This window comes from Hydra viridissima, unplaced genomic scaffold (genome assembly GCF_058129835.1).
Source record: "Hydra viridissima isolate aposymbiotic clone 2 unplaced genomic scaffold, HvirCarnegie_v1 scaffold_7, whole genome shotgun sequence".
NCBI lineage: Eukaryota > Metazoa > Cnidaria > Hydrozoa > Anthoathecata > Hydridae > Hydra > Hydra viridissima.
In genome coordinates, this window is record NW_028324306.1 from 17764430 (window position 1) to 17785898 (window position 21469).

Below are 21469 nucleotides of genomic sequence, written 5' to 3' on the forward strand. Positions count from 1 at the left end.
TGACTTTATTGATCTTACTAACCAATAGTTTTTCGATTTACCCGTGATAATGACTTGTTTGCAGAGCAATTCGAACATTTTTTTTTTCTTCCAACATTTGTTTTTCACTGCATCTAGCGGCATTAAAAAGATTTTTCAAGTTGATGCCAAAACTTCAAAGGATAACAGCATGCTGTGATTTATTAGCAACATTTGCACCAAAAAAAAAAAAGAAAAACCTGCAAGAAAAACTGTTCAAAGAATTAAATCTGAGCATAAAAAATATAAATTAATAAAAAACTATAAAAAAGGACTTTTACAGAATATTACTCAATCTTGTAAGCATCCGTTTACAAAACTAGTTATTAACGGAGCGCATATGCAGTTGCAGTGCGATTGGGCTCACTATGGCAAAATTCCGCAAAAAATAATCAAAGGATGCTTCACGTAATAAAGTTGTCAAAAATATCTTTTCTTGAATACTGTTGTAGCAACCGTCTGCAGTAATGGGTTTAAGTCATAACTTCAGACGGTTGCATAAGTCATAACTAAGTCATAACTTAAGTATGTTAGTAAATATGTTTTCTGACGATACTCTATATCTTAGTAGGTTTTCACAATGATATATTAACTAAATATCTAACTCGCGCTTCCGCAGTGAAGCAAATTTTTTGCCAGCCAGGTTTGTTTTGCCAGCCTGAAATGACGCAATGATAAATCAAAGCAAAACAAAAAAGAAGTATTTTCAGTTTAAATAAAACGGTTACCGGCATTAAAAACTTTAAAAACTTGCTTCACTTTTTCTTAGGAATTTTTGTGAAGTTAGACATCTAGTTAGTATATCTCATTGGGTTTTTATTTTTATAACGAATTTCTATGAACCGAAAAAATATTAGACCATTCGATGTTGAACTCCGGAATATATAACTCCAGATTTAGGATGCAGTTATTAGGTTTATTCGGATCATAGCCTGGGTACATGTTATACTTCGCCAACTGCTTGCTCGCTATCAAAATTCCGCCTCTAACACCTGTTGAGCAAATGCATATCCATACCTGTCAGTAGCTTGAGCTCAACAGCAGCCTTTTTCAGTGGTTAATCTCAGCTGAGACCTCAAAAGATTGAACAGATAGTCAGATGTAGTTTTTAGTGATGGATTTTTGAGGAGCGAAGACATTTTTCAAGGACTAAAACGTCTGTGCGTAAATGGAGCTTGGGCACAGTTTTGTTTATATTCTGGAGATTTTGTGGATGTAACTTTCATTTCTTCTTATCTTTGGTTATGCTGGCTAACAATCAAAGAGCATCTTAGAAATTCCTGACTAATAGTCAGGAACTCCGTCTCGTCGGATTTTTTCTCGGTTTTTCGGAGTTTCGGAGTTCGAGAGAAATCGAGAAATCGAGAAACCTCGACCGAACTTCAACGAGATTTTTAGAAAATATCAGTTTTTACTCGTAAGATAATTAAATTCTTACTTTGTTTCTACGCTGCTTAAAATAACGAGGTAAGTTTGAAACATATAATACCTTTTTTTTTTTACAATAACGTCTTATATCGTATGATCAAAATAATTTTGCTCACCACTAGTCTAATATTCGGCCCACTGTGCATTGTGGCGAAATTGCGTAATAAAATGTTATCAGTGATAACAAATAATAATAATTAATGTTTAAATATACTTACCTATTAGAATAAATAACTTGATTAATAACTTAAAATGTGATAACTTAACACAATTAATATAAAATTCAAAACAAATTAACAAATATCTGCGTCACAGTCAAATTGATAATTTTTCTTTTATAGAGAAAAATGGTTTCGGAAGCGTGGAAACACTTTGATAAAGTTGTGGTAAATGATAAGAAATACGGAGATTGCAAAAAATGTTGCCAATCGCTTGTCCAGAAAGCAGCACAAACGGCCTAATTGGTCACAACAAAAGTTGCGAGAAAATAGATTTAAAACCATCCAGTACCAGACCAGTTTTGACTAAGATGTTGTTAAACTATCTTCTTCCCAAGTTGACAGCTCTTGATGGATATTCGATTAGGTCCATAACTCAATCTGAAACACTAAGAATGCTTATTAAAAATTATGGGCATAGTTTGCCCAAGTCAGCGCCCACAGTTTCAGAAAAAATTAAGAAGATTCATGCTGCCGCGAAATGTATTAATGATCGCTGAATTGGCTGCATTGAAAGTACAAGGAGAAAAAATTTGGACTACCAGGTGACGAATGGTGTAGCAATAGAGGTAGAAGATACTACAATTTAAATGTTTATTACGACCAAACATATTGTTTAAGAATGGTGAAATTGCCATCTCCTAGTTCTGCCGAAACATTTTGATAATGCAAAAGTTAAAAGAATTCGGCAGAGATGATAAAGATGTTGCAGGTAAAACTACGAATGTCTGTAACTGGATGGTAAAATTGGGTACCATGTTTAAGTTCCACATCAAATCTGCCAGAATCATTCAATTCATTTGATTGTCTGTGATTTGATATACGCTAAAAAAGATTGTCGCGAATTTGTGAACAATGAAACTGAATCGGATATTGAAACAGAAACGGAAACTGATGGAGAGACTGAAGGAGAGTTTCTTATTGACTATTCAGAGAATGAGAACATGAAGAAAATATCGAAAAAAATCTACAGAAAATTCGATTACTAATAAAGTTGTCAAAATATTCATTGTTTCGATATGAAGTTCTTAAAAGAACAATACTCAAAATTTACGGATCTTCGCATGACAAAGGACTGTTGCTTGACAACCGCACTAGATGGAACAAGGTTTTTCAGATGGTCAAAAGATTTTTGGATTGCTTAGAAGCTTTAAAAAAACACTCGAAGAAATAAACTGCTTAAACATGTTAGATGAAATTGACTTGGATTTCTTAAAATCGCTGTCTGACTTATTGGAAGTCATTGCTGACGCTGCAGTTCGGTTGGAAAAACCCAAACACAACAATTTTGGAGTGCAACAAAAGAAAATAGTGTCCAAACAAAAGCAAACAAGAAGAACCATCACAATCGACATCTTTTTTTGTAGAAATTCAAGAAGTTTTATATCAAAACCAATCAACAGCTAAAATGCCAAAAAAAGTCAAGACCTTCACCGATCTGTTCGTTAAAAGATTGTGATAAGAAAAATATTTTAGTACTAAGAAATATAAAAATGTAAATTTTTTAAAAATTTATTATGAATTATGAATCGAAATATATAAAATTTAAAAAAATAAATATAAGAACAATGTTTAATTATCAACTAGTTTAATTTTTTAATTTATAACAAAGTTTTATCAAAACTCCGATTTATTTCTTGACTCCGACGGATTTTTTTTTCGATTTTTCTCGACTCAGTTTTTTCTCGATTTTGGATCCTTTGCTGACTAAATACATTTGTTATTGGAATACAGCTATATTCTGATACATTATGGATCTCCTCAGCGCTTGCATATTGTTATCTACATGTTATAACTGCATAGTTTAACAATGCAACATCAGTAGAAACAATACAACATCAGTAGAAACAATACAACATCAGTAGAAACAATCAAACTCAGAGTTAGCGTTTATTATGAAATGTATTGATGCCTCTAAATTTTTAGGATTTTTTTGTTCTTAGGAGTAATAACTTTTTTCAGCGTCTCACCTGTATATTATTTTAAATAAAGCTCAGCCGTTGAAAATAAATGCAGACATTTTCTTTGTGTATTTTGGGGGTTTCTGTAACCACATTAATGTTAATTCTCAAAAGGCCGGAGCTCAACTCCAATATTTAAAATTTTCAATCGCGGAGATTTAGTTGCAGTGATAAACAGTTTCTGTCTTATAATATAATTATCAGCGCAGAAATTTTTTCTATGCATGAAACCGAAATGTATCAGGTCAGTTTCTTAATGATCGAGGTCAATGAAGGTGCACCTCTGATAAAGACTTCCTCGTTGCAACATTTATTTTTAATCTCAGTTATTTTTAAATTAAATAATCTGAACTAAACTCGATCTTCACTAAATAAGACCGGTTAAATTTTTTGAGCTCAAATTTTTGATTGATGAATGTTTTTACCATTAATTAAATAATAAAAACTTGAGTCGAATGTAAAAGCATCAAATTTCTGATTAACGAATGCTGTTCAAACTTGTCTTACACTCTTGCGATCCCCATGTCACTAACTTTTACATCACATTTGCTAACCAAAAGGTTAACGTATATCTCTATTTTTAAATTCATTCGATTTGAACCGCAAACCTTTGTTTTAACATATATTTTTATTATCAGTTTTTATCATATCCCGCATCATATTTTTACAAGCATTCATACTAACCATTAGTTTTTAAATTTGAAAAATACATATTAAATGACTATTACACCTAATCAATACAGATAGCATGAATCAAAAATAGTGTATTAAATCAAGAAAAGTTATAACAAAAACACAAAATGTTATTTGACAGATAGCAGCAAAACCATGCTTCTATTAATTTTGTTTTTCGAAAAAAGATATGCTAATACTTTTAGCCATACTTTAAAACTACACGTGAACAAAGCATAGGATTACTGCTTAGATATCTAAGTGCGATTTCAAAGTAATGACGCAAAACTTTTTAATTCAAAGATCCATGTTAAAAGTTCTAATCAAATTCGGCTAAAATTAAGCGTCACAGAGAACTTTTTAAACCACCTCAGTTTAGCATTGAGATGTTTAATAATAGAAAAACCATTAACACCATTGTTGTCTACGTAGGGGAAAACCTCTATGAATGGGACAGTTTTTGCAAAATGCTTTTTAAACGTAAATAAAATTGTTTAATATATATATTTAAATATGTTTGATAACCACCGACTCTTGCTCAACGATATATTAAAACAAAAAAACTGGATTTGCATTTGGCTATTGGAAAAAAGAGAGTTTTATTGGAGCATGACATTTGTCCCATTCATAAAGTATGTCTCATTGAATGGGACAAACATAAAAGAATTAAAAATAAACGTATTTCGTTCAATCATTTTTCAAATTAGTTTATTAATTGTAAATGTAGTTAAATATATAGATACATACATAAAGACCACACAAAAAATACATTTAACTTTAAACATTTTAACTCTAAATAAATTTCAATCAAAGTAGAACTTTCTCATTTTAGAATATTATATTTAGTTATTTTTATTTAAGTAAAATATTGCAGTATAAAAGTGTGTAAATAATACCCATTACCCATGGGGATAAAAGTAAGGGACTGCAGCATCCCTCTGCTGAGCTGTAAATAATACTTTGTTAAATTCATTCAATAGGTAGTATTTTGTCCCATTCAATATGCGCATCACTTTATCCAAAAATGATTAGTCACACCAAAAACACCATTAATTAAGCTTGAATGTTTTACTCACTGTAGCACTAGAGACTGTTATCTATTTAAGCATGGAATTTTATTTTCCATAACTTCAAAAATTGCTGCAAAATCAGAAAAAAAAAAACGTTTTTAAAAATTACTTTTTACATTCGAAAACACAATAACATCCATTGTCATTACGGTCATAGAGCAATAGGATGGATGAGTCGGTCAGTTGAGTTCTTGTTTCTATCACTCTTTGTTACAGGAATTTGAATATCCTTACATCGATGCTTCTGTTAGAATCTAAGTTTGTCTCATTCAATAATCGTCCCATTCATTAAGGTTCTCCCCTACATGAAATAGGATAAAACAGAATAAATTAAAATTTCTGAAATTTTTATATTTTAAAGTATACAAGCACCTGATGAACCACTTGAAATATGAATGCACAAATAACTCAAAGTTTAGGGGTAACACAATGAAACACAGATAAAGGCAAATTGTGATTTAATTTCAGCTGTAGCAGGCTATCAGTATTTTTGATAAAGTAGCCCACATTATTATTAATACAAAATCCAGTATTTTTTGGTTAAATTTCTTTAATAAGTTCATAACATAAGAAAGCGCTACAAAATTATGTATTTTTATTTAGTTCAAAACTTTAATCACCCCTATCGTCGGTAACGAAAAGGTAACGAATCTTGATTTTCAATTTCAAGGGCTTTTTGAAGCGTTAATGAGTAACACACCATGAAAGACCCTGGGTCCACTGGACTTAAGCTTTAAATGCGTCAGTTGTTTTTGTTTTATTCATGAGAAAAAAGATTTTATTTTTATCTTATTTTTCGTATAAAAAATCTTTTTTTTCAAAAAATTTAACCCTTTTAGAGAGCGAACGATAGTAGCACTACTTATAATAGTAGCCACGCTACTTAACATGGACACTATGGACTGAAAATGTAAACATTTCAAGATAGGGGCAACCTTTAAATTTTCCGTCGAAGTTGAAATTTAGTGCCTTTAACATGATTTTTCACTTTTAGTGTATAAAAATTCAAGTACAATTTTTTTCTGAAAATTTTCAGAAAAAATATTGTCAGTTGACGGATTTATTTCAACGATGCTCTTAAATAGTAACGATGGTCTTAAGTAGTTATGGTGAACGGTTTTTAGTTTGTGTATGACCTCACCAAAACTCCCACTAGCGTAAAATTCAAATTTGAATAATTTATCACCTATCTGTAAAGAAAGATGACTAAAGCTAAAATGGTTCAGTATTTACGTCAGGTTTTTGTGTAAACTGTTGGTTTTTAAAACATGCGTTTTTGAACAATCGTGTTTTTAAGGAGCTTACAACTTAAACATCATAGATAAACTAGAGAACATAAAAAACTCACTATTTTTCTATTGCAAACAAAGTATTTACATCGATTGTCATCGCGTCGCAAAAAGTTGTAACGACTAATTTACATACTTTTTAAAGAGTTTTATGTTCAAAAGGTTTCCAAAAAAAAAAAAAGACAAAATCAGCTAATGTGTATGTAGCCTTAAAAACACTTAAGGATTACTTTAAAATATTTAAACGGCGCCATTTTAATATCAAAGTAAGCACTTTGAAAACAATTTTTTATCTCTGACAAGTATTGCAGTCCAATCAACTTTATAAAAAAAATAAATTACATTAGTCATGTGTCTATTAAATATTTACAATCAACGGTAAAAAATAAATCATTTTTTGCTGCTTCAGTGAGAAATGAAAGGACTTTAAAAAATTTACTTCTTTTTCAGCTTCTTAAACTTCTTTTTTTTTTTCTTTTCGTTCTTCGATGTTGCAATTGACTCAGGTGGAACACTTTCTTTCGGGGGAGAATTCAACCCTGTAGGAGACATCAAAGTAAAAAATTTTTTGATTGATTAGTAACTTTTTTTAAAAAAGTTAATTGCAAAACAAACAAAATAACCATTAAACACTTAACATTCGACAGTTGCAAGAAAAAAGAATGATACTCTATTACCTCCCCACGATATCATCTACGCGATGATGTTGTGGGTAGCTAATAGATAGTTAAGCAAAGATGGGTAGCTGATACTCTGAGTAAACGTTATGGTAAAATGTTTAGCTAAATAGATACACTTACTCTACGTAAACAGACGTATGAGCTAACTTAGACTATTTCATTTATGATAACGTTATATTATTAAAGACATACAATTATAAATGATATAGATATTGAATTAGTCATGGAGGGGTAAATCCGTATCAAAGTGAATAAAGAAAATGGGTTATTTAACGAAGATGAGTTGCAAAAATTTTTCTAAATGTGAAAAACCCACAGTAAATGACAATTAACACATAACACAAAAGTTAACCAGAGCTCTGTGTAATTTTAGAATTTTTAACTGATCTTCTTTTGATCAATTTACCTGCTATTTCTGCAATTTCTATAATTTCTATAATTTCTGTAATTTCTATAATATCTGTATCAATTCATAGTGATCAATTTCTCTTTATGAGGAAAAATGGAAATATGATGATAAAAATAACAACACAACGGTAACATAGAAAAAAAAAAAAAAAAAAAAACACCACAACGATAACAGCACACCATAGTAATAAAGACAACAGTGTCAGGTGGGAGTTATGATAAGAAAACATTTTATTTTTACATAACTAAAACTTTTAAAAAATATTAAACAACACACATATTAACAAACGCATACAAACCGTGGCTGTTCAGCATCATACTTATTTCAGCATCTTCTTCATATTCTCTAAAAGTTAAAAGAATGTCTGGAATTATAAGTTTTATTTTCTTTTTTAAAAAATCTATGAGAAATTAGCAAAACATAAAGCATATAAAAGTTTTTTATAAAACACAAAGCACAAATACAGCACAAAAACCTTAGTCTCTCTTCGTCCATCCTATCAACAATTGCACTTCTTTTGGCAACCAACGTTAAAATCGTGTCTAATAACTGCTTTTCTAGCTGCTGGTCAGATCTCTTGAAGAAGCTTTCTTAAAAAAGCACCAGCAAAAATTAAGTTTCTTAAAAAAAAAATTTACAACATTTGATAACTAATTAAACAGAATTCATACCAGGTTTTGACATCAACTGTCTTAACTGAAATTCGGCTTCTCTTTGTTTATTCAACAGTTGAATCTCCTGCAACCTGATCACAAAAAGAATTTCAATAATACTGGTGCAACTTATATTTATTGAATTGCAAAGTATAAAAATTTTATATCAAAATTTTACTAACATGTAAATAAGCTCATTTTCCCTACGGAGTAATTTGTTTTTATTATTTATTAGTTGAAACCATTCCATAAGATACTTGTCTTCGGGTTCACCTGAAAATTTTACAATAAAACTTTTAATAGCAATGTTGATGAATGAAAGACATGCTTCAATAAGTGCTTGTATTTTTAAAATGTCACTAATAAATTTATTTTAAATAAGGATTTTGGAGAAAACTAATATATTATTAAGAGAATGATTCTGGTAAAAAATGTTTTATCAAATATGACACAAAAATAAAAATGATATAAATATGATAAAAGTAAACATAATTGAATATCTTCAAAAGTAAAATGAAAACTGACAATCACCTGCTTGGCTTTCTCTGAGTTTCTTCTCCATTTCAACTCCTTCCATTTCTAAAATTCCTTGCTGATGCTCAATGTACTTCAACTCGGTTTCAATACTTTCAACTTTTGTCAATCTGTCTGGCAATAATTTCCCATGATCTGCATCCCTGTCACCAAAAACAGCAGGTGGGAGTTCAGGACGTTCTGGTGCTTTTCGACGAATACTTTGTCTTGAAGAATCTGTGCTTTTATTTAAATGATCAGAGTTGCCTTCGCTAGATGTAGAACGATTAAGAATATTCTTACTGTGAGCTAAACTAGCTTGAGATACTTTTTTAACAGTTGCATATTCAGGTTGGTTTATGGTTTCAACAGATAGTTCCTGGATGCTTTGTGATGAAACTGATGAACTTTTGTGACTTTCAATAATGGGTTTTAAATTATCATTTTCATTATCTTTACTTAAAATATTGTTTTTAAAAGTGGCGTTGGGTGGTTTCGGAGCTTCTCTTTTTTTAATGCCGACAACAGCAGTTACTTTTGGATTACTTACAGGTGGCTTTGGTGCAACCCGTTTCTTAATTGAAATTGGTGTAGAGGTGTACAATGTTCCATCTGAAATTTTATCTGAAAGAAACTCAGCTGTATTTACAACTGTCACTGTTTCCTCCTCATCAGAAGAACTACATAAGAATGGGTTTGAATCATTTTTATCTTCATCACTTAGAAATGGGTTTGAGGTTTGAGATGTTGGGATTAGATTATCTACAGTAACAACACAATCATTCTCACTCTGCAAATTGTCAGTAGACCATAAAAAAGGATTTGATTTATCAAGTGCACCCTTTGACAACTCTGTTTCAGAATCAGAACTTTCAAATGGGTTTGTTTTGATTTTTGTTGGACTTTTAGCTGAAAACTCTTCAATGACAGTCTCATTTTTAGTACTCAAAGTCAATATATCCTGAGTAAGGGAGTAAGTTGTCGGATTGTTGTTCATGGCATTATCTTTAAAAGTGGTTTGTGTATCTTCAGATGTTTGTTCGTTTGGTACCTTCAAACTGTTGAAATCTTCATGCATCTCAATCTCTTTAGAAAGTGCTTCTACTTCACAATAATTGTCATCATTTTGGTCACATGGATTATTGACAGATTGATGGTATGGTTGGATGATTTTAACTAAATTAATATTATCATAGTTAGCTTCAGGAGGAATAGATTCACCTGCAAAATTATTTATGTTTTCATAATCATTGACCTTTGGCTGTTCTTCACAAGCGGTCATGCTGCCAGGTGCAGCTGATCCTGTGTTTAATTGAAGATCAGATGATTCCCTTGCAGATGATTTCTGCTGTGCAAAAGAATCGCTCTTATTCAAACTGTGTTTTTTTTTCTTTCTCAGAACTAACTTTTTTTTACGGCCACTCATACCTGTGTTTTGTTCACACTCCCCTTTAAATGTTTGCAAGCTATCTTGCGATTGTGAAGTTTCTTTAGCATTTGATATCATTTCTACATTTTCAATGCATACAGGCAACTTTGTTGGCTCTTCAAATCTTTTTAAAAAAAGTGTTTTTTCTTCAGTGCAAGCCAAAGATGGCTCACTTTTATTTAGTTTATTCATGTAAGCAGACAAATTCAAATGATGTTGATATGCAGGATTTGAAAAATCAAAGTTGCTCGCTTCACTTTCTTTTTTTTTCAGGATATTGACTAAGAAATTTTTGGCCTTAGGGGCAGAGGACTTAGGTCTTGAAGACTGAAAAACATTTTCTCCTGATTTAATAACATTTGCTTGATTCCAATCAATATCAACAGGAGTTGACTGTGGTCGAATAGCACGGCGTGTAAACACTTCATTTCTTTTTAGAGGTCCAGCATCTAATGGCTCCTTGGTTGCTTTTAGATTTTCTGTACTTTCCTTTACAACAGACTGCTGAACACACTCACTCAATATCTCATTCGGTTTGTCAACTACCAAAGGGGCTCCTGAAACTTGTAAATCAAATTAAAATAATGTATTACTCAAACGAAATTCTTACACTATTTAATCATTACAGCCACAAGACAACATTAATTATTCAAAGTTTATTCAAAAATTGAAAAATAACAACAAAGAACTTGTTGAGCCTACCAACATCAGAAGAATGTTTATCGCAATAAAACTTTTTATTCTCACTCAGCTCATAAGTTGTTGACTTTAACAAATTTCCACAAGTATTGCATTTAAAACAAAGTCTATGGAACATAAAACCTTCAACTACCATTCTCTCCATGAGGTAAACAACCTTCCCACAGGAATAACAAGCATTTGGAACTGTGTTTGTCTAAATAAAACAATTTTAAAACAAAGCTCTTTATGGTTGTAAAAAATTTATCATAAGCATCAATTAAGTGCCTAGTTCTTACAATCATAACCTGCTGTTAGAAATGATCAAGTATCTGGTTAGCAGGTTGGGATTATGGCTAGATCACACCTAATCTAAAACAAGCAAATCATCTGCAAAAACACTAAAAATAAACTTAAGAGGTGAAGTTTTTCTATTTGTAAACATACATTTGTGAACATACATTTTTAACATCAACCTTTCGTTTTTCAATAAGCAAACTATGTGGTCTTTCATTGGGTCTCTTTCTTGAAGCACGATGACTAGTTGTTTCACCTGGAACAAGCAGGAATACAAATAATCACTACCTAAACACAGTTTTAACAGTTAATTCTATTTTTACTTAAGATTATTTTATCATATGAGAAAGTGATAGTTAGATGTAGTAGTCTGCATGCTGGCCAATTTCGATCATGTTTCATTGCAAATTCTGTCAGAATCAAAACTTAGAAGAAGCTTTTTGAGAAACTGAAGTTTGGTGAAAAAACAATACTTAAAACAAAGTTCTTATCTGTAAATTTCATTTTAAGTATTTTTTAAAAATTAAAATTTCTTATCTAAATTAAAAATTGAAATCTGTAATTTTTGTAGGTTTATTAAATAGAAAAAATCCAAACCTAATGGAATTTGGAAATTGCAATTAAACTCAGCCAGAATGCAGACCCCTCATTAGATGAGATTGAAAATGAGAAAATAGAAACACTAGAAGGTATTCTCAAGTTGCTTGTATTTTTAAAAGGTAAAAAAAAATGTTCAGAAATTTAAAAAAAAGAATACCTGGAGTTTTATCTTTGAAGTAATTATAATATTGAGATAAATAAGTCATGATGCTTAATTTATCAGGGACACTCATTTTTACCATGTCTTCAACATCCAATAAAGCTGGGATATCAAGTTGCTCTTCAGCAACACGGAATGCCTGCAAAATGCGATAATTAATCAATGGTTAAAATTTACATTTTGTGCTTTGCAACTTTAGTAGGCTATAAATTTGCTTATAAAGGAACTTATTCAACATTTTAGTTATAATTTTTATAACTTGAAAATGATTTACAAAGTATTTTTGAGTTATAAAAATTCTAAGTAGTGATGTTTAAAGAGAAATTCTGAAAGAAATTTTGGGTGTTTAAAAAAAAAAATGTAATTGAGCTGCTATTAAAAGTTAAAAAAAAAAAAGAACACATGCTACAAAAATTAGATAAAACTAATTTTTTTCATGATTTCTAGCAAGAGTAAATCACTCTATGTAAAAAGATGATTTAGAGATGATGCAACAAAGAATCTCTAAGACATATAATAAAATTTTCAGCAACTTTAACACTAAACCATCAAAGGTTTTTTTTAGCATAACTTATCTATCATTTTAGATCTCCAAATGGTGGCAGTACTTTAAGGAGATTGGAGTTCTCAAACTTTTAGACTTTAAAGTCTCATAATTTGGAAAGAGCAGCAATTTTTTTATGCAACTGCTGCTTTTTCCATAATTTCTTACTAGTAGAGATCAATTTTTTAATTTATTTTACAAACTTAGAAAACTCCTGGGAATACCTGGTAACCTCCTAGTGAACCTTGGAATTCCTGATGCAGTTTTTTTAAAAGAAAAAAATTCTACTCAGTCAAATCAAGTTTTTTATTGGTGAAAAGAGATCAATAAAGCTACTGAAAATATAAAATTTGATTGATAGTAAAAAAAACAAAAAAAAAAAACGGTAAACAACAATAAACATTTGTAGGACATCACTACTTTTCATTTACTGGCTCCTGAATGATATTTGCACTCAACCCTTAATAAAATCTATTAGAAAATGAAATTATAAAAAAGAAATTAAATGGTTCAGTCTAATTCTTTTTTTAAAGATAATGAAATCATTTACATCAAAATGACACCTTCAAGTCTAATTCATAAACTTCAACACTGACAAACAGTTTTACAGTTTGTAAAAACTTAAATTGTTCATTTTAAATTGCAACAGCTTTTGTTATTCTTCAATTTATGAATTTTTCAATAAAATAAATCATAGCTATGCATTATATTTAGCTGATAAATTATACACATATATATATTTTTAATATATTTATAATACATTAAAAAAGTATGTATATTTATAATATACTTTTAATAATTTTAATAAAACCAGCTCACCAATGCATTATTTTCAGCTACATTTTCTTTACTAAGACTGTGATAATCTCTAGATGCAGAACAAAAAATTCCTGATTATAATAGCCAAGATCATCACTTCACTGTTGTTGCCAAGAACAAAAAAATGAAAACTTATAAACATACATGAGATCAGGCCTGTAGTAGTGGATTATGGCGCAGAAAGCAAGTCCATTTTTCCATGATGTCGTCATATTACTAACTGGTGCATTTTCATAATTTTGAGTGATGTTCTTACACCAAACTAAGAGACCATTCATCCCAGTTGCCATTTTTACTTATCATGTCACTCCAAAATCAAATATCATTTTTTATCTAAACATGTATTAAAACAGTAAGTCCTAAAAACTAAAATAAAAAGCATAAAACTGTTTTTTTTTTTAACATAGACATGTAAAATAATTTTACAAAGATTGTGATTCTCAAATGCCAACAAATTTTTCTTAGTCAAAGAAATAACTACCTCAAAATAATGGTAAAATTTATTTCATCATAAAATTCTCAACAGTTTTCTGTTTATTTATATTAATATACTTTTATATTATTTCTCTGCACTTTTAATATATTTTTCTAATATACATTACTCTTACTCAATACAATGGAAAATTCAGCTAAACAATAAAAAATATTTAAGAAAAATTACATTTAAAAGGTAAGAAGTTTTTTTTTAATGAAATGCAGATCTTCCTAATAAACACGAGCATAAAATTAAAACAATTATTAACGACATAGTTTTAAACTTAACACATAGCACTAAAATTTTGCATAAAAAATATATTTCCTAAGACTAATATGCTAAAAAACCTTTCGTAGGGTCAAAAAAGTATCCAAATATTTAAATTATAATTCCGTTTTCTTTTGATCAGTTACATCTTTAATTTTCTTCATTACTTTATCAATTGATGATGGGTCATTGATATCAACATTAATCTGATCAAAAGAGCCTTTTTTAACATCTGAAATTTAGAAAATAATCGTTATTGTAATAATAACTGCATTGTAATAACTTTTATATTCTATATTTATATTTTATATTCTCTCATTTAAAATTGGTGCATTGGAAGGTACTGTTACACTTCACCAAAATTTGCAATGTGATAATAGCTTACTTTCATTATTGTTTTTGGTTTCTTTTTCTGCCTTTTTTTTCCCTTTTTTATTTTTAGACAATGTTTTTCCTTCATTCTTTCTCTCATCTAGAATAGCAACATTTGACAGAAAAACATCAGTGCCCAGCTTTTTATTGGTTAAAAGCAAGTGTAAAAACTGTATGCTTTACTAAACATAGAAACAGAATTCAAGATAAAAAAGCTATAAACCTGTTTTAATGAACCTTTCTGGGTTGTTAGGATCAACAGTGAAGCTTTTAGCAGTCTTGCCATCTCCTGTTAGGTCAATATCAGCAAGTTGAGATCTTTTCTGCTTTTCTTTTATATCTACGCCGTCACAAGCACCAGAAATTTCATAGCAAATAAGTTTCTCTACACTCTCCCCTTTCTTACTGTTAGACAAAGCTTTTTCGATATCTTCCTCGTGATTCTCTAAAAAAAAAATCAAGAATTTTATACGACTTTGGAAGATACGATGTGAAACTGTTTCTATGAACACTACAACTTTAGTATTCAAAATCCTATATTTTACTTAAAATCTATGTTGAATAATTACACAAGAACCAAAAAAGAAACTTGATATAATTGAATCAATTTTTGTAGCTCAATTTTGGAGTGAACCAGCTTGGGTAAAAAACCAAGTAAGAAACCAAAGAATTTTAATGTAAACACAAGTTTTATTGAAAATAACTTTTGATGGAATACAAAAAGATGGAGTAGAGCTTAAAAAAAATTCAAGTTAAATTAGCAGATGTGTGAAGCAAAAGGGCCTGGGCATTGATACTAAAACATGTACATCTGCTAATGAATTTTATTTTTAAATCTTTATATTAATTGTAACATTTTCAAAAGAAAAATATTCAATGCAGTAAAACATAGTTAACAGCAAGTTAAATTTCAAATTAAGATTTTCTCTCTTAAATCTGATGCTTAAAAAAATTCTCTCTTAAATCTGCTGATTAAAAAAAATATTGGCACGAAATAAAACAGTTTTACTTGAGAAACAAATAAGAACTTATAGACTAAAATAGTAAATGTAAATGCTTTCAACAACGTTTCGTGGGTAAAAAGATAATGCTTGCATTTATGGATAAAAAAACTACACAATAAAAGTCTGTGACATTGTCAGGCTTTTTACAATTTTGTGTAGATATCATAAACATGACCCTAATGGTCTAACACAAATATAAGGTCAAGAAATGTTCTATTTAGCATTTAATTCTTTATTGCTTCATGATTCCAGTAAATTTGATTTTGAATTTTAAAGAACACCAGGTTTTTTTGTAAGCAAATTGAGATTAATATTTACATTCCCACTTCTCTTTTATAAGCAAACTTAATCATACCAGCATTAAATTTTATCTCATGGATAGATTTATTGTTAAAACTACTAAACTATTTTAGAATGTCTTTGTACAAATTTTTTACTTTATGACTTACTTGAAAAAAGTTCTGAACTATCAAAGTCCTGCAATTCAGCTGTGACAATCACAATTTAAACTTTTCATTATGAAAAAAAGATGGAGGGTAATGAATATAAAGTAAAATATTCATACAGCAAAAAAATGAATCCGGCAAAGTTATCGCTAATGTTGACTAAAATTGTGGGGAAAGCGAGCTCTAATTAATTGTAAAAGACAACTGGTGACGTTGCTATTCCACAACAAAAGTTAGCTTTGTATTCCAACGTATAACATATAACATATAAAATATATTCCAATGTATAAAACTTTTGGATTTACCCAGTAAAAGCTCACATGCTTTTACAGTTTTAGGTGGAGAATACTCATACGCTCGAAAATTTTGGGCTTGGCAGATATTGTCCAGAGCTTCCATAACTTTAACATCTCGATTGCCAGCTGTAATGTGGCGACGCCCTAAGGTAGTTTCCAATTCTAAAATCAAAAGAAATATTTTATTTTTTTTTTATTTTTTTTTTATTTTAGAATTACTTGAAAAGTGTGAAAAAATCTTTACATAGTTTTTAAACTTGAAATTTTTCTAAAATAATTTAACTATTTTAAACTATTTTTACCTTTAATTGTAGCAATGCAACCAAGGCAGTAAAGATCTAATGAAGAAAAATTAATATCAATTAAAATTTAAAAAAAGCATTTTTAAAACAAGAACTAAGATAAAATTGATTAGATTTCCTTATAGTTTCTAGATACTAATATAAATAGTGAAAAAAATTAATATATATAAATATTTAGTCTTACGTTGTGAAATGCTTGAGGGAAGTTTTTTTTTTGCTGCAACTTCTTCAATCCCAACAATCAAAAGCAGTAAATGAAGAAACTTCATATTGTAATTTAGTTAAATTATGACTACTGTAAAAATATGAATACACATGTTAATAAGAAGTTTACACTTTTTTAGGTACTATAATACTTTTACTATAATAAGGAATTATAGTAATTATTTTCAATTTAAGCTTTTTTTTCAGAGTTGACAGATTGAGGAAGGTCCAAATTCCTTAATGGTCTGACAGTTGACTAAATTTTCCTACAGAAATTCTTTTACATGAACATCAAAATCAAACTTAATATTTCTTCTGTAAAAAAAAAATCTCTTGATCCTAACCAAAGAACTGTCTGCTATGAAGAATTAACAACAAATTCCACAGAGAATTTTTTCAGAGCATTAACATTAATAATTCAGTACTAAGTTATGTTAAAGTTATTATTTTTATAAATATTATATATATATACATAAATACATGTATGTAGATATATGCATTTTATATTTTATAAAATAAAAAATAAACTGTAAACAAATTCATTTTAAGTCTCATTTTAAGTATTTCAAGAAATTACATAAAGTATTCATTGGGCTGCATAATAAATTAGCTTAAATTGAATTATTACATAACTAAAAAATATAGATTTTTATTTTTTAAACTGCTGCATAGAAATTTCATGCTTTTGCAAAACATCCGCTTTAGCTTTATTTATTTCAATAATAAAGTCTGCCCATTCATCTTCTCGTTTCCGTCTGTATTTTTCCTGTAATTCAGCAATTTTAGTACTTTTATCAGAGAGAATATCAGCACCATCAGATGAAGCATTCATAACTTTGCCATGTATACCTTCTATTCGATTTTCAAGCAGTTCCACACACTCTGGAACTCTCTGAGTACACTTTTCTGTTGCAATTATAATATCTAAAAATGTTTTTGACATCTGGCGGTTTTTTTTTTGCTCCATCTCTGTGACCAGAAATTTACACTCTGATTTTAAAATTGCTCTGTGATCAAAAAGCCTCGAAAAAATGGAAAAAGCATCTTTGGAAATGATTTCAATATCATTTGACATTTTGAAACCTGTAAATTAATACTAAAACATTATACAAGTATAAAGTAAACTTATTTTTGCCCCTCAATATAAATTTTCAAGTATATAATTAGTATAAGTACTGCCAAGTAAATGTATAAACATACCAACAAATAATAATAGTATTTACAATGTAAAAATAAGAATTGATTTTATTTTATAATTAAACAACAAAATATTAGTTTTAAATAAGAACCCATATATATATATATATATATATATATATATATATATATATATATATATATATATATATATATATATATATATATATATATATATATATCCTGACTTACTTAACGGGAAATAAAACTAGGTCAACACTTATCTGGCTCAATCAGTAACATGAAATTTTTTAAGAACTCCATACTTGACCTTAAATTAAACACACAAGATTTGGTACACTTTGTGTTTAAACCTGTTCACTTATATCAAGCATTATGTCGAAAGGATATCACAAAACAAATTTCATTTGAAAACAAATTGTACCTTTTCAGATAAACTGTTTAAAAAGAAAATTAATAAACTTTAGGTTATGTTACAGTCTAGTATAAATTACCTTACCGAAAGTAATAACTTATATGTCTTCAGATTGACTTAACTGGAGAGAAATCCTAGACAGTTGATGTGTCGATACCGCGTAACACCGACTGGTTACTTGTTGACTTAAATTTAATTATCAGGTTTGGAATAGCAAACGGAAATGGCAGTCATTTATATTCTTCTATTATTTCGACCTACGTTTTGTTAGTCGATGTTGACAAGAGACTCGATCTAGTCTGGTTTAAAAAATAAAAAAAACATCTTTTATGACATTTTCAAAGTTCGCGTAGAAATAATCCGGAGGTTACTCGTTACGCTTTTTCATTCAAACAAAAGGTTTTATTTTAAACATTGAGTTAAAAATGCTTTTAAAAACATATACTAGCTCTCAACCTCACCCTATTTCAATACTCTTACAGCTTTTACAAATTTAAATCCTTGAAGACAAGTATGATTTTGATTACAAGTATGGATTTGAACTTAAAACTGTTTTGTTTGAAAATTTTCGTAGCTTCTTTTATATAGAACTCCATACTAAATATACACCTAATGGAGATTTACTTAGAGTCGCAATATAATTTGTACCAGGCGGCACTTCGATTGCGTCATCATCACCAAACCAAATCAAACCTTAACCAAATGTTTGTTGTTTCAACATAAAATGACAATTTGATTTTAAACCTAATTTAAAAAACAAACAACCACGACGTCATTTGTTCTTAACTTTCAAAATTGTGTTAATAAATTTTCTTTTTCACGGTCAAGATTATTTGTAGATTGTGGAAAATGCAAGGCCATATAATAATATACAGGCTTCCAAACCCTGAGAAATTTTAGATAATGTTCAGAGTTAACGGCTGCATTGCAAGACAAGTTTGTCGAAGACGAAACAAATGAGTGATTTTATGAAAATGTTGAAAAATTTATATTTAGGAGGATCCAGAAGTAGTGATATAATGAAGTAAAAGAACAAAAGAGTAAGACTGGTAATTTTTATTTAAATAAATGTTCAAAGAGTTCGCCTTGATCATCTACGCATAGTTGCTCTCCTGATGCTTCTCAAACCTTTTTAGGCGCTCTTCCGTGTGTATTGTGGCAAATATATAATTAATCTGCTTTTTTAGGCTTTGAAATTTTATATTTTTAACACGCTATTACTTGATTTTACTATAAAGGCAAAAATCAGAAGGAGGCAAGTGCAGTAAATACGGTGGATGGTCGATTATAGAGATGCCGTCGTTGTGTAGGTACTCTCGGACGACTTTTGTGACATGAGGTTGTAGCTGACAAGCAGGGTTTTTATGTTTTTGGTGCTTGGTACTGGCTGTTGCTTCTTAACATTACTAAAAGACTTGAGGCAGATTTCGATGTTTGAGAAACTTTCTTTTCTCTCTTTCCAGGCAATCGATCAGAAGTGGAGTTGTCAGTTTATACATGAAGGTAGTCATGCATTTAGGCTCTAATTGTTCTCAACGGATGACTGTTTTTGGGGATTCTCTGACACCCACCAATAATGAATTTGATTGCTTGCGGCCAACTTGTCTAAATTATAGCCAGGACTCATCGCTCGTGAACACGTCATAAAACTCCCATTCACCTTTGTTGAGTTTGACGAAAATCTGCTGGCAAAAGGGTGTGTACTTTGATTTTTGAACTGTCGTAAGCTGATGGGGGACCCAACGTAATGTGAGTTTTTTAAAAAAAGAAATGAGCATGAATGATCTCCAAACGGTTTTGTATGAAGGAGCGCCATCTGAATTGCTAAAGTCAATTCAACAGTGGATATTCTTGACTAATTATCCTAGTTTTTATTCTCTTTTTTCCATTTTTTATTCTCTTTGAAAAAATGCTTTTGTTAGAAAACAAACAAAAACAAACGCATGCGTGTTTCAAATTTTCGTTTGATTTTTTGTTGTTGTTTTGTTGTTTGTTTGTTTTTTTTGAGCACAAAAAGTAAAAAGCAAAACTTTTTGAACAAAACATAAACAAAATATTTGCATGGGAATGTTTGTGAGTAGGATCCGTGATTATTCGTAATTGTGTCTTCTGTCTAAGAGTTTTCGTGAAAATTATAATTTACTCAATAGAGTAACTTAGATTTTATTGATCAAACGTTTGATTTCACTTACGCGCTAACATTTGATTTCACTTACGCGCTAACATTTGATTTCACTTACGCGCTAACATTTGATTTCACTTACGCGCAAATTTTTTATTCTCTTCAAGCACTGATTCTTTTTAAATTACGTGGGAATTTCAACCGAAAAAAAATTGGCTTTTCAGATGATGGCGATATTTACATTCATTGAAAACTTTGTCACTAAATATAGATTTGCTGTGCCTCTCTCATGACATCCCATTATCCACTCATGTCTTTTTTTTGTAAGGCACTTTTGATGTGCAATTTTCTGAGATGTCTGTTTTTGCTCTAAAACCTATTGATGCCACGGAAAGCATGGTTTGTTTTAGGTCCCCATGCATTTTAAAAATTTTAGAAAAAATACAACTTTTTTAAAATCAAATTTTTTATATACAAATTTTAAAATAGAACATGGTTTTAAGGTCCGCTTCAACATAAAAAAAAAGGTAAGTGAAACAAAAAGTCTGCTTTTTGGTTAGAGTATAAAGTTGGTTTTCTGAGCAACGCCATACCAACACTTTTTTTTATTATTACTTGCTCAATCAATAATTTTATTGATATACACTGTAAAATAAAAAGGTGCGCCAAAAATCCAAAATCGGTTTTACAGACTGAAGCCAGATTGAAACCTTTTTCGGTTTTGTGAAAAACCATAATAAGTCGGTTTTTCAAAAATCCGAAATATTTCGTTTTTCAAAAAAAATCTAAAATCGGTTTTTTGAAAAACAAATATTTGTTTTGTCTAGTCGGAATTTCAACAAACCAATATCTGCTTTTTGATATGCTTTATTTATGCCAAATATTGCTTTACTTACCGAATAATGTTTAACTGCTTGTAAATAAGTGTTGTAATTGACCACAGTTCTTAATGAACAGGGCCAATTACAAC

General features: G+C 29.7%; 3 protein-coding genes and 1 long non-coding RNA gene across 7 annotated transcripts; 1 reads left to right on the plus strand and 3 right to left on the minus strand.

The window, feature by feature from the left end:
• Positions 1–6930: 6930 nt before the first annotated feature.
• Positions 6931–13806, minus strand: LOC145185019 (uncharacterized). 2 transcript variants are annotated; one of them, XM_090092283.1, is made up of 11 exons: positions 13583–13806; positions 13439–13487; positions 12073–12214; positions 11480–11571; positions 11043–11235; positions 8930–10903; positions 8581–8671; positions 8417–8490; positions 8221–8335; positions 8044–8090; positions 6931–7195 (listed from the first exon to the last, which is right to left on the minus strand). In XM_090092283.1, the coding sequence occupies exons 1-11, from the start codon at positions 13726–13728 to the stop codon at positions 7092–7094; spliced, it is 3027 nt and encodes a 1008-aa protein (XP_089948409.1). In that variant the 5' UTR covers positions 13729–13806; the 3' UTR covers positions 6931–7091. The 2 variants fall into 2 exon arrangements, with proteins under 2 accessions (XP_089948409.1, XP_089948410.1); XM_090092284.1 differs by having other exon boundaries at positions 11466–11571; positions 13583–13773.
• Positions 13807–14137: 331 nt separating this feature from the next.
• LOC145184036 (uncharacterized) lies at positions 14138–16923 on the minus strand. The gene is made up of 6 exons (XM_090092285.1): positions 16785–16923; positions 16601–16636; positions 16308–16460; positions 14776–14997; positions 14566–14652; positions 14138–14412 (listed from the first exon to the last, which is right to left on the minus strand). Exons 1-6 carry the CDS (start codon positions 16867–16869, stop codon positions 14297–14299), a joined length of 699 nt encoding a protein of 232 aa, XP_089948411.1. The 5' UTR covers positions 16870–16923; the 3' UTR covers positions 14138–14296.
• A 409-nt stretch (positions 16924–17332) lies between these two features.
• On the minus strand, positions 17333–18678 carry LOC145184221 (biogenesis of lysosome-related organelles complex 1 subunit 5-like). 2 transcript variants are annotated; one of them, XM_090092286.1, is made up of 3 exons: positions 18462–18582; positions 18194–18272; positions 17333–17887 (listed from the first exon to the last, which is right to left on the minus strand). In XM_090092286.1, exon 3 carries the CDS (start codon positions 17877–17879, stop codon positions 17454–17456), a length of 426 nt encoding a protein of 141 aa, XP_089948412.1. In that variant the 5' UTR covers positions 17880–17887; positions 18194–18272; positions 18462–18582; the 3' UTR covers positions 17333–17453. The 2 variants fall into 2 exon arrangements, with proteins under 2 accessions (XP_089948412.1, XP_089948413.1); XM_090092287.1 differs by lacking the exon at positions 18194–18272 and having other exon boundaries at positions 18462–18678.
• A 503-nt stretch (positions 18679–19181) lies between these two features.
• On the plus strand, positions 19182–21019 carry LOC149886443 (uncharacterized). 2 transcript variants are annotated; one of them, XR_016454365.1, is made up of 3 exons: positions 19182–19426; positions 19616–19735; positions 19841–21019. It is a non-coding gene; the product is annotated as an uncharacterized LOC149886443 (long non-coding RNA). The 2 variants fall into 2 exon arrangements; XR_016454364.1 differs by having other exon boundaries at positions 19182–19417.
• Positions 21020–21469: the final 450 nt, after the last annotated feature.